Raw genomic sequence first — 13660 nt, 5'->3', positions numbered from 1 at the left:
GTGTGTTTGGGTTTTGGGGTTTTTCTGTATGTATTATGTAATTAACTTGTATTATGCTCAGTTGTTCCAGCTGTGTGTGTGAGGGCAACACATTGCAATAGTTCTAGGGTTGTCCTCTGTGTAAGCACACCCAGTCATGCACACGATCTTTGGTTTAGGCAATGTGAGCTTCATGAAAATAGTATCTGATTTGGTGCCTGTTTTTACTCAAGGAAGAGAGGTAACCCTAACAATACATTTCTTGGGAATCTCTTGGGCAAGGATATTTGGTGTAGGCCAAGATATTAGGTTTTGCATGGTTTCAGGCCTTGGACTTTTTTAGAGTTTCTAGGAATAGTTTAAAAAGAAATTCATAAAGAAAGGGCCTTTCTCAAAGAAGCTATTTTACCGTTGTCCATCTAAGTTTAGGTGAGCACTGAATGTCTGGTAGATGGCAGTGGAATTAAGAAGTTATCTCTGGCAAGGATTCAAGTTACAAAAAACTAAGTTAAAATATTACTTTTTTTAATGTTGCACCACTGCTGTGGATTTAGTTGTGAATCCAGGAATTAATTTAGATATCTGAAAATTTTAGACTTGTTGCATATGACATGAAAATCTAAAGAATGGTGCAGTGGATAATGAAATAAAATTACAGTGCTTTGTATTTATTAGAGAGCACTTCCTACCCTGTATCGTTTCATGTTTCTTCTTTTGCGTTTAGATGATCTTGCTTAAGAATTCTTGTTTCACACTGCCTAACCTGGTCACCTGTCTGATAGTAATCTGATAGTGGTTAGAGTGATTAGTATCTATCCAAGGAGAAGGGAATTGAAATATGGATCTTTAGGGTTAACTTTGTATCTCTCTCTCTCTCTCTCTCTTCTGCAGCTATCGAGTGCAAATCCTGTGTATGAGAAATTCTATCGACAGGTATGTATATTCTTGTTGAGAGAACAAACTATTTTGTATTTAAAAGAAAGAATATTCTTTTGCTGTAGACTTCAGCATGGCCAACAGTGTGTAATGAATAAAAGTTTAAGGAAAATTATTCTGCTTTAAAATAGATTTTTATAGTAACTAACACTTATGTCTGAGCTATATCAGTATAAATTTAATATTGGTTGCAAGATGACTTAATTTGCTAGGGAACTGCCAGGTATGTATGACATACATCACTTTAGAGTTATAAAAGACTGTTAGCTCTTGGAATGGAGTAAATTCTTGTGAAATACCGGTTTGATAAGCTCTTTGTTCCTTTTTACAAGTGAAGCTGAATTTCTTGTGTTTGTAGTACAGTTAGCATTATGTAAGACTTGCATCTCTGAGTATCCCCAGAGGTCCTTACGCTGTAAGGAGTGAAATTCGGATGGAAGGCCGCTGAATGCCAAAATGCGTGTAGTTCTTGTAGCTTCACTCAACAGATACAAATCTTTTGACTTTATAATGTAAAAATAAAATATGATATATATTAAAAATATAATAATATACATTTTATTTATAACTGGGCTTTTATATTTAGGCCCAGCAAAAATAAGGTATATTAACTCCTATGAATACATCTTTTTTTGAAAAATAGCTGTTTCAACTACTCTGTAATAGCAATATTTTGTATCATGTGCATATTATACATTATTGTACAAAAAGACATATGAAAACTTCTAACAAAATGTAAACTAAATGACTGTATAAACCAATTATGTCTTGGTTTTGGCTGGGATAGAGTTAATTTTCTTCCTAGTAGTGGGTATAGAGCTGTGTTTTGGACTTAGGATGGGAATAATGTTGATAACACACTGATATTTTGGTTGTTGCTAGGCAATGTTTACACCAACTCAAGGCTTTTCAGGTTCTCACACTGCCCCGCCAGCAAGATGCTGGGGGTGCACAAGAAGCTGAGAGGCGACACAGCCAGGACAGCTGACCCCAGCTGGCCAAAGGGATATTCCATACCATATGATGTCATGCTCACTATGTAACTTGGGGGAAACTGACTGGGGGTTTGGAACGTGACTGGGGAACAAGCTGGGCATCGGTGGTCTGCGGGTCGTGAGCAGTTGCGCTGTGCGTCACTTGTTTTGTATGTTCTTTTATCATTATTATTCTCTTCCTTTTCTGTCATACCAAACTGTCTTTATCTTAACCCATGAGTTTTACTTTCCCCCCCCACCCCTGATTCTCTCCCCCATCCCACTGGGGGTTGGGGGTGGGGAGTGAGCAAACAGCTGTGTGGTTGTTTTAGCTGCCTGCTGGGTTAAACCACAAGAAATTAAAAAAAGATTTTTTTTTTTTAATAGACAAGTAATTGATGAACCCTTTAAAAAACAACTTTATAGGAAGTTTTTTATTCCTTTGTGCAACTGGTAATGTTCCTGTCTGTTTGTCCTAAGACAGGATGTAGTTTATATGACCTATTTATTTAGGAACTTCTTTCGGGTGTCAACATTAGAATGTAAGCTTATCTGCATGGAAAGAAAGACAACCACAATTTCTGTCCGCGCTCTATTTTTGGATTGTGCTTAGAGTATTAGTCCTATTATGAAGTACATAAAATGGCACTTAAAGTATATTAGCCTATGATGCCTGAAGAGTTTGAGCTTTCTATTTTACTTTAACAAGGGATTTTCTCCACTGCAGGAGAGTAGCAGTTTTGAAAGTGCTAAACAAGAAGAGAGAGTTTACCTTGATCTAAGTTTGGATGGTTCCTGAAGGTTGAAGGAGATAGCATCACCCTCACAAAGCTTTTCTTCAGTCTGATACCTTGATCTAAGTTTGGATGGTTCCTGAAGGTTGAAGGAGATAGCATCACCCTCACAAAGCTTTTCTTCAGTCTGATGGACAAATCCACTGTGTGTCTCCTAAAGCCTTAGGAGTATCCCATATTATGGTGATCATTATAAGGTCACAAGGAAGTAATTTTTCTTGCACGTTAGGTTTCCTAGCTCAATACTATTTACTATCACTGTCATATCTCATCTTTGCCACACGTCTGTCTCTTCCTCCTGACTGCAATTGCTTAAACCACTAAAGTGTGAAGCAAAAAGTTGGATGAAGAAACTGAATTTAAGCATGAATGTGAGACTGGTTCCTAAGTCACTTAGCATCTTGCATTTGTTGGAACATATAGCCTAGTGAAATTGGAGCACTATTTGTTGACCAGCAGTATACAGGGACAGGGATTCCTTAAACGTGATGTTGCTGTTAGTGAAGTTGTGCCAATGGATTTGTGTTGCGGAGGATTAGTTTTCCGACTTACTCAGCCAAACTTTTTTCTGCAAGCATTTGTCCTAAAGAGTAGCTTTTGAATGTGCGATGTCCAAAGACTTTCAGTTGCACTAGATAACTTTTTCCTTCCCTCCCTTAGATACGGAGATGTCAACTTTGGGAATAGAAATGTTAGAAAGACATTTCCCACTTTGTCCTATGGTGCTAGGTAGAGTGTGTTTTTATTCTTTCATACCAGAAGCACTTCAGAGCATTCAGTGCAGCTTGAGAATAAATTCATCACCTGAAATAGCTCTGATGTTTAGTACACTTCCTGTTCTATCACAAACTTAAAGTAATTAATCTTGCATAACATGTGTTGTGAAATGGGTCAAAATCCCAGGCTTTGTACTTAGAATGCCATTGAAATCTTAACCTTTCAATAGAGATGCTTTTCTTTCAAATAAAAGTTTTTCTGCTTAACCTTTTCTAGACCGAGTCTCAAAACAGGGTGAGGTTAAAGGATAAATTTAAATGTGTGTGATAAAATAGTAGGAAATGACCTAATCATGTGATGCAGTTTAGCAGGAAAGCAGTATGCCTGAGATGCTGATGAGTTCTTGATGAATCCTCAGTTGAAGTACATCTCACTGTTACCTTGTGACCTAATGATATCATATGTGCATTTTTAACTTTTGATCATATCTGGCCCTACAAAAAACAACTTGCAACAAGAGAGTTGTTGGCCAGTACAGCTGTGAAAACTGCTTTTTGCACATCAGAGAAAAAGCTCTACCAAGTTGGTGTATAACTGACAAACACTAGCGATCTTCTCAGTGTGATAGTCAAACATAAGCCAATTTTCTGCACTATTTTAATGCTTAGTAAGTATCCCTATCTCAGCATGCAAGACTCAGTAATTTGTAAAGAAATTGAAATCAGCTCTTTAAAAAAAAAATCGTTACTAAAACTTAGGGAATTAGTTGCACAAAAAGAAACTGTATCCATATCAGATTAAATAAGAATCCTGCTTAAATCCCTTAAAGTCACCTTCCTCTGGGTTGGAGGTGGGGAGAAAAAAATTAACACAGGTGATAGGGTGTTGCTTTGTAACTTTCCCCAAAGAGTAGAGAAGTCCTACACTGGAGGCTGAGTGGATGCCAAGATTACTGTGCTTACATGCAAGATTGACTCCACTAACTGAAAAGGGGATTTGATACAGTGTCTTGGCAACTGTTTGCCTATAATATCAACAGCTCTTCCATACAGACTGAATTAGATAGTTTAAAAATCTGAGGAGCAGGCTAATTACAAGGCTGTAATGTTTGTAATTTTATTGCCTTGACCAGGGAATCCTCAATTCTTGGAAACAACTTCTCCTAATTAAAATCATATTAGATATATTGGGGGGGAAAATAGTTTTCACTTTTGTATTAAATAGTGCTTTTGGGATTGCTTTCAGAGTTTTTTGTTCACTTTTAGAAGTGGTGTCTACAGACAGCCTTCATCTGCTGCAGCATGCTTTCCAAATGATAAATTCTCTACAGTTTTTCACTAGTTAGTTCTAAGCCCATCTTTGGGAGCTGTCTGCTTTGAGCACCTTGTGTGTGCTGCACCTGTGAACTTGGAAGGGTGGTTTTGCATTCCAAACAAAATATTGAATATAGTCTTTGTTTAAACACAAAGCTAAGAGACTGTAAATGATGCAATGCATCAGCATCATCAGGTGTTTTGCTGTACATTCCCAAACTTGCTGTACTATCTGAAGCGCTAGTTTTCGCTAGACATTCTCAGGCTATTTCAAAGACAGCCATGATGACTCAATGTTCAGCAAGTGCTTAAAAAGCATTGATCTTCAAAAGGAGGTACTGGGAAACCTAATGCTAGCATCAAGTTATTGTTTCTGTGCATGTGCTTTAGTTTTCCATGCATGCTTGTTTATTTGTACAACTTCAGTTTTGGTTCTCTGTCTCTTTCTTTCCAGGAAGTGTGGAAAGTAAGTGACCTCTGTTGCCTCTTTCCTGTCCTTTGAAATGTTTATCACATCACAAATTCTTCAGAGTTTCAGGGCATCTCAGCTGATCATAGACAGAAGACTCTGTTTTTGGAGATAATATTATATAATTTTTATCTTTAAAATGTAATATATTATTTGATCTCTAGGTCTTGTAGGACCTGTACAGCTACCTGTCAGATATAGTAAGCCTGACTGTTTGAATTGGCTGAAGATACCTTTAGTCCTCTTCTCAGTACTGTGCCCTTTTTAGGCATCTTTTTGCTTTAGGCTCTCAAAGACTCACAGCTTTTCCTCTATTTCCCTTGTCCTCATGTAGGTGATGTAAGTTTTACTGCTTGCTTCCTCCAATTGAAGGTATAGCTGAGGTATTGTTTTCCCTTAGGAACTTAAATAACGATCAATTTTCATGAGTTCATTATTGATCCAGGGAGAAATGCATGCTGGTTGATACTCTACCAAAACTAATGCCAACTTCTTAATTGTGTAAATAAGTTTTGCTTTAGGGACTGAGCATTTCCCTCTTCTAGGGTAGTAAAGGTATCTTCAAGCGGAACCTTCTTTTTCAGACCATAAGAGTAATGAATTCAGAGCTGGACAATTAAATGTAATCAAACTCTGGGACTTCTCTGTCCTTACAAATGAAGTGTTTTGCAGGCATCGTGAAGAAAAACCTGTGATTACACAGGGCTAATTAGATAGATTCAGATGATGACCTAATGCGAACAAGCTTACCTGTATACTGTATAACTTGAGAAATTATTGGGCCTTTGTCTGTACTTGAAACTTACTACTGGAGACCTTGAAATCCAGGCATAATCAATGGTTGGAAACTTACAGCAATGGACATTTGATTGTTTGCATATATATAAAGTGGGTTTTTCTCAATTTTTGAGTGGAATTAATTTAAATCTTCATTGATGATCTCTAAGAGTAAGCTTGTGTTGGGGTGCCAGCTTGTGACTTGGGAGACCTAAGTTACCTTCCTCACTTCTGCCCCAAACCGGGCCATCTAGGCAACGTTCTTATCTCCCTGTGTCTTAGTTCTGTACAGACAGACGGGGACAATAGTGTATTTTTCTGGAACATTGTAAAACATATTAGAGCGTGAAAGATGCTTAGATATATATGCATAATAGATCTTAAATTTGGCACTGTTAGGCAGGCTTTTGAAGTTGATATCTTAAACTATTAAATCTGGAGTTGCTAGTTCAAAATGTCTTAATTCTAATGTGACATGATTTTTAATGAAAGGGAGTTTTTTTATAAAACAAGTCTGAAGATTGTTCTCAAAAAAAAAAAACCTGATCATTCTTCTTTGCTAGGTTTTTGAGAGCCTGTGTGAAGAGACTGTATCAGTTCAAAAGCTAGTTTGTATTTTTTTTTTCCTTCCCCCAGGTTGATTCTGCTAATGCTGGAAGAGTGTTGGCTTCTGATGCAGCTGTTTTCTTGAAAAAGTCTGGATTGACAGATTTGGTACTTGGAAAGGTATTTAATGACAATTATTTAATTGTCCTGTCTTTTGCTTCAGTTACTATCCTGTGTAAATTAAAATACTTAGTGGTACTACAGGATATGTGATCTTCCCTAATGTGTTTCCAGTTGTGCTGATAGTTTCCAACTTTGGTATCCTTGCTTATTCTACTATGTATGTAGCTTGTGGTACAAATTAAAACAATATTTAAATTTGTCATCACAAACAAGTGCTATCATGAAAGTTAAGATCTGAACTTTCATCCAAGAATACATTGTTAAATAGTGGGAACTTGCCAACTTCCTCTCAATGCTGTGGAACACTTTGTGTCTATTGTTTTTATGTTTCAGATTTGGGACTTAGCTGATACTGATGGCAAAGGTATCCTGAACAAACAGGTATGGTTATTTATATGACACATGAGATTAGTCTAACCGCTAGCAAGCCTTGAAATAAGATAACAGTTAAGATTTCTGGTTCAGGAAAGTAGTTTTTCTAACTGATTTTTTTTCAGATTTTTCTAGTTGGAACTAGATATGTACTTCCCACTTCAGTGTAAGCTACAATAAATTAAGCAGCCTTCAGCTACTTCATCAGTGGTTCTTTGGGATATTTTTTTTGAGCTGCTGTGTAGCTGTGCAATACAATATACTGAGAAGTAATTTAAGGGTTAATGTACTGTATTTACTAAAAAGGTGTTTTTTCCTCTTAATCTTGGAGGAAACAATGCAAAAATTAAAATTCTAGTAAAATCTTCAGAATTCTTATTTATCTAATTTTGGTGGACTTGACATGAGTACGTTCTGTTTGGAGTTGTTCTTCCAAAGTTGTAGCGATGAGCAGTATGGCAGTCACTGCATATCAGTGGTGCTACTGAAAAGCTCTAATGTGCATTGCTGTTTGGTTTGAAGTATAGTTACTTAAATAACAGCTTGTGGAGAGCTAACAGCTTCATCCCATAGTAGGAAAAGGAGGAGCTTGTAGTAGCTAACAAACAATTTTTTATTTTTCTCCAAACTTCTCTTAGTTCATTTTTCTCATGTGCTGCACCTTTCTTTCCTCTCTCTCCATCAACTGCCGCCTTTGGAATCAACTCTGTTCCTCCAAGATAAACAGCTGTAATTGTTTGCTACTTTAAATTTTCACTGCTCTGCCATAGAATAACTGAGTGCTGAGAACTAACTACACTAGCTGTGAAGTTACTGAACGCTTGGAGCTAGTAACTGCGAACTTTGCCCCACTGGAGGAATTCAGTGGTTGCTGACTGCTGCTTTCTGCCATTTTGTGATCCCCTTTGAAGCCATTTGCAGCCCTTTGTATATATAGCAATACTAGAAAAGCTCTTAATTCTTCTGAAATTTGAGTATTTTCATATAATAAATCCTTTAAAATTTCATTTTTCCTGTAGGAATTTTTTGTGGCTTTACGACTTGTAGCATGTGCACAGAATGGATTGGATGTTTCCCTGAGTAGTCTTAATTTGCCTGTTCCTCCACCAAGATTTGTAAGATTTCTTTTTTTAATTGAACGTATCAACTCATTAGTAAGAACTGCTTTTAAGTGAACAATTAGGAAGGTTTGGTATAAATACCAAACACTTCTGAGAGTGGTGTTGTAGGGCAATAGGGCCCTACAACAGGGGAAAGTTAAGCAATGTGGAGTAAGAATAAAGTGCTACATGTTCTAGTGGGGATTTTAATATAAAATCATGTATAATTTGAATATATATATATGGTATTGGTTCTATTAGGGTTGTCCTTAATGGAATAAACGTTTTAAATTTCTTACTGTAAATTTTGGTATGCTTAACTAAGGTATGAGTGACTAAAATGCAGTTCTGGCTTTGAGAAGGAACTTTCTCGAATAAGGGAGTGGTTTTACAAGGTCAGAACCATGTCTCTCTTAATGTGGGTTTTTTCCTGTTTTTCCACAGACTGATACAAGTAGTCCTTTGCTACTCAGTGGAACAGCATCAAGTGATGTACCGTGGGCTGTTAAGGTAAACTAAAGATCAGGCTATTACCTAGAACTGTGATGTGGTTTGCAAGAAAACATAAATCTGAGAAAAATATAATGCTACTGGTACTGTAGCTTATAAAGTATGATAAATTACCATTCATGCCAAATCTGTAATTGGGCTAGTAGACCTAATTTGATAAAAACTCTTGACCCTTGGGAAATCTCTTCCTGTTTAGAAATTTGGAGGGGGATAAAAAAAAAGGGAATGGTTACCTGAAGCCATGAAAATAATTGAAGAATAAATCTCACTGGGTTTTGGATGAGTCTCTAGCTTACTTAATATCTTTTTCATATTGCTTTTAAGCATCAGAAACTGCAATGTGTGTATTTCCAACTGTAACTTTAAAAAAACCAAAAGATAATACTTTTAGAAGTACTGCTGCTTCTTAGGCTACGAGTGTGACTGTTTCCGTAAGTAATATTTTTCTTCTGCCCCTGCAGCTGGAAGACAAGGCCAAGTATGATGCTATTTTTGACAGCCTAAATCCTGTGAATGGACTGTTGTCGGGTGATAAGGTGAAACCTGTGCTCCTTAACTCAAAACTGCCGGTGGATATCTTAGGACGAGTAAGAATATCTTTCTTATTAACTGTTAATTCACAAATAATAAGTGTGCTACAGTTGGCGGTATCTGTTTTTCAAATAGAAGTTTCGTAGTAATGAGCCAAAGCATTAAATACTATCTTGTGGAGTGGTCACATGTGTTAACTATTAAACTGTAAAAAAAAAAAAGATACTTTGATAGATCACCTTTTACTAGAGCGTATCAGTTATGTGTACTCTTTAACACTTGGTTTTAGGGCAGGGTGCCCTTAGTGCACTCTGACTTAAGAATCTCTCTTCTTTCGCATGGTTTATATGAATGCATGCTGCTCACTGAAAACTAATGCTGTTAATAGAACTTAGGATATGATGGAGGGAGGCTGTTCACGGGTTTGTTTTTAAGGAGGTTTTAAATAGGAAACGGCTGAAGTTCAGGCAAACATCCCTGTATTCTGCTTTTTATTTGTAGGTGTGGGAATTGAGTGATATTGACCGTGATGGAATGTTGGATCGAGATGAGTTTGCAGTTGTAAGTGTCTTCTGCCTCTTGTGATTCTGAAAGCCTAATGGCAGAGGTTTAAAATAGATGCATCTGTGTATTAATTTTTGACTGTTTGTGTGGTTCATTCATTGCCTTTATTCGGAGACCTTAATCAAGTTTTAGTACTAGTTAATGTTTCTGTCAGTTTATCTAGTGTCTCTCATTACACAGCAGTAATTTTTCTTTGTGGGCTAAACGGACATTAAAAACTTACACCTGTGATCTGCTGTTGCCTGAGAGACCACGTGATTTCACTGAATAAGTTTTACCTTACCATGCAGTGTTTATAGTACTTGAATGCCTCAAGATACCTTTGAGGAAAATTTTAAAGAAATTATGTGTAAATTGTTCAGAAGTTCATAGCAAGTTAGAATTTTAACACTATTAATGCCAGGACTGATGAAATAATGTAAGAAGTGGTAAGTTTCACTTTCCCTAAGAGATGGCAAGTGTGAAGAGTGGGAGGCTCTTGCTTTTGAAGACTCTGTAAGTCTTGAATGCGATAATAACCATGCATCAACTTTTCCTCAAAACTTTCAAACTTTCGGCTTGTTTTTGCATGTAAGTGAATTGGAGAGGAAGGAATTACACATTCACTCTGGAGGAGAGGGTTTCATTTTATGCAGAGAAATATCAAACCTGAGTTTAAAGGCTTGGAAAAGCTAACAAAATAACTACATTCTGCGTTGCAAGAATCTTGAAAAAGTAATGTGACCTTTCTGTCCTCAGGTGGGACTCAAGCCAGCTTTTAATTTTAATTTCTACAAACCATTGCTCATCCTTTTAGAGTAAAAAATAAAAAAATACAGTTAAAAATACCTGTTCAATTGCTGAGAATTGACATTATGGACAAGTGAAAACCTTGCTTAGGTATTTTTGTAATGTAAATATGTCAAATTTACCTTTGTGCTGTCATGTATATTTTTGAGAAGGGATAAAAGTGTAAACATGGCTTTCTCAAATATTGTTCTAGTCATCTTTAGGCACCTATATGTTTCCATTTCTTCTGAAACCAATTCCTTTAAGACCCTCAGAGTTAACTGTTACTATACTTGATTTCCTGTGTTTATGCAGTAATTCTTCAGACTTTTAGCTTTGAGATCAGAGGATTGATATGCTCTAGGCAAATGTTGGGGGTAAATTGATAATCTGTAAAGTATTAGAACATTTATTTAAGATGCAGGTCTGTGTCTTGAACAACAGTCATAAAATTACTAAAATGTATGATCACAACAAAAGAATAGTCACTAAGCAGAGCAACTCCTGCAGAAACAGTGAATACATTAACATGAACCGTTTAAAGTGTTCTTCCAAACAGAATTCCACAAGTGGTGGTACAAGCTTGGTAATATTTAGGAGAATCATCTTAATATTCTAAAAGATACTGAACTTCATTTGCTAAGCACTGAACCTCAAATGAAAGTAGTAATGATAAACACAGGCCAGAAGGTGATAAGCTGCATTTCAGTTGAGGGGGCTTGTAAAGGAGGAACATAATGAAAAAAATGCTACAAAGTTCCTTCTTAACTAATAATTTAATTTATATATATATACACACACACTTATTTCTTATATATTTACATCCACACACCTTGTTTTCTTGTTCAGGCCATGTTTTTGGTGTACTGTGCTTTGGAGAAAGAACCAGTGCCAATGTCCTTGCCTGCAGCTTTGGTGCCACCATCCAAGAGAAAACCTGTTAGTGTTCCAGGAGCAATGCCATTAATCCCATCTTCAACATCTACCAAAGAGTCTCATCAGTCGTTGCCACCTGTAGGCATTTTAGCTGCCAAAACACCGTTAACACAGGTATAATTCTGAAGTTGCTTGGGGTTAGAAGATTTCTGCTCTTAATACCGTGCTTTGGAGACTGCCTGTATGAAGAGTCTTGATAGAGGTTTTTAGTTTCCTCCTTGCCCTATAGATTGGTTCATGAATTTGAGGAGGCTGATGGGAAGACCAGGTGGAGAAGTATAAAATTTATCTTCTGCTTTTTCTAGATGCCTTCAGATATAAACAGATTATTTAGTAAAGATTTTGAAGATATGTTTAAAATACATTATTTCACAGCATCAAGCTCAAACAAAAGGTCAGAACATTAAGAAAACAGTTTAAAAACGTAGTGCAGGTACACGTCTGCAGAATGTAAGTCTTCTGGCTGAAGACTGATTTGAATATGGACAAGTTCATAACACACATTGTGGCAGGCATGTGTGTGCAGTTGTACATGTACGCATGCCTGCAATTTGAAGACGACGTTAACGATTATGTAATAGATAAATGCAAGCGATGGAAAAAGGAGACTAAAGGTCTGGCATATCCACCTAAAAACATGAGATTTGGCATTTGTTTCAAATGTAATTATTAAGAAACTTGATGCCTTTCACTCCCCCAAACATCTTATGTAATCCTGGTCATTTTAGAATGCAGAATTTGGGAAAATGTCTTTCCAAGTATATTATAACTTACTCCTCCTATTCAAAATTTAAAAAACCCACCAAAAAACCCCCAAACAAACAAAAAACCCCCAACAACCAAAAAAGCAAACAAAAAAGAAAACCAGAAGGGGATCTAAGGTAAGAACTGTAGTACTTAATGCATAAGATACTGCTTGGAGATCTGGGTACCCATATTTGAGTAATTGGTAAGAAACTGGAATCTTAATTCTGGAGGTGCCAAGGTTTTCATCTGGCAGTTTACTTGGTAAGACTTGCTGTGTGTATTACAAAGCAATGCCATTCTGGATGAGTGTTTCAGTGTATGTTTTGTATACAGCACCATCTGGGATTCATTTAAATGTCCTTGTATGCTGAAATTAATTAGTGTCCACAAGCATGCACCTTAAGGCATTTTCACTGGAAAAAAAAAAAAACCCAACCAAACCATCTTTATAGTAGCTTAGTGTTTGGAAAAAAAGTTGAAGTAAGAGAGGTAGCTCTAATTCCCGTCTTCACCTTGATCAGATATAAATTCTACAATTTAGAACGTGCCAACTAGTAACAGTTTGGGCTTAAGCAGTTCTTCAGTCCCTCCAGCTAAAGCTCTCCAGCTGTGTAAAGAGGAATAAAATTGATGGAGCCAGACAGTAAGCAGGACTGTGACTGAGCACCGTGATGAAGTTACAGCCCCATGCTGGGAGGAGATCTGGGCTCCAGGGAATACTTTAAATACATAGGCAAAGAGGCAGAGCAGAATTAGCAGCCTTTGCTTCTGCTTTTGGAGTTGCTTGTGGGTCTCTGTGCATCTCCGTTTTGGAGGATAAAACTGATTCATGAGCTAGGCACCTATATCACTTCTTAAATCTGTGCTGTAGTCCTTGAATTATGTAATTCTGAAAGTAACCGAAAACAGAATGGCCTATATCTTAGTATTGTGGTTTTTGTTGTTTGTTTTTTTCCCTTCCATCCCCTTCAGTGGGTTGTATCGCCTGCAGACAAAATTAAGTATGATGAGATCTTTGTGAAAACTGACAAGGACATGGATGGATTTGTGTCGGGTGTGGAAGCCAGAGAGCTATTCTTGAAGACAGGACTGCCTTCTGCTCTTCTTGCACATATCTGGTAGGGATTTTTTCCCATGACAGCTGTTTAGGTGATGGCATGGTTCTCGCTCCTTCCTAGCACTTTTCAGAAAAGGTGCTATGTTGACATTTCTGTAAAGTGAAAGTTGTTTTTTGTATAGAATAGCATGGCCTCTGTATAAACAGTGGTAACTAACTTGCTTCTACTTTTGGACAGAAAGGGGGGAAAACAGGTTTATGCTACACGTCATCTCCTAGGGGAGGAGGTAAAGCTCCTGAACACAGATTGTTACATACAAATAGTGCATTTCAGCGAAATCCCTGTATTTAAGACATCGTAGTGTTGCTGTGTATCTAAACACAGAT

General features: G+C 37.0%; 1 protein-coding gene across 8 annotated transcripts in view; it reads left to right on the top strand.

Moving 5' to 3' along the window:
* EPS15 (epidermal growth factor receptor pathway substrate 15) overlaps positions 1 to 13660 on the top strand; it is a 52829-nt gene that overhangs the window by 6681 nt on the left and 32488 nt on the right. For all 8 annotated transcript variants that reach the window (XM_054833591.1, XM_054833588.1, XM_054833586.1 and 5 more), the window contains exons 2-10: positions 871 to 912; positions 6596 to 6685; positions 7022 to 7069; positions 8080 to 8175; positions 8605 to 8670; positions 9132 to 9257; positions 9703 to 9762; positions 11383 to 11583; positions 13189 to 13334. In XM_054833591.1, coding sequence (XP_054689566.1) covers positions 871 to 912; positions 6596 to 6685; positions 7022 to 7069; positions 8080 to 8175; positions 8605 to 8670; positions 9132 to 9257; positions 9703 to 9762; positions 11383 to 11583; positions 13189 to 13334 — 875 coding nt within the window. The remainder of the gene's footprint in view (positions 1 to 870; positions 913 to 6595; positions 6686 to 7021; positions 7070 to 8079; positions 8176 to 8604; positions 8671 to 9131; positions 9258 to 9702; positions 9763 to 11382; positions 11584 to 13188; positions 13335 to 13660) is intronic.

The sequence above is a fragment of the Grus americana genome, chromosome 8 (genome assembly GCF_028858705.1).
Source record: "Grus americana isolate bGruAme1 chromosome 8, bGruAme1.mat, whole genome shotgun sequence".
In the NCBI taxonomy this organism is placed as follows: domain Eukaryota; kingdom Metazoa; phylum Chordata; class Aves; order Gruiformes; family Gruidae; genus Grus; species Grus americana.
This window is presented reverse-complemented; position numbering and strand designations above follow the sequence as displayed.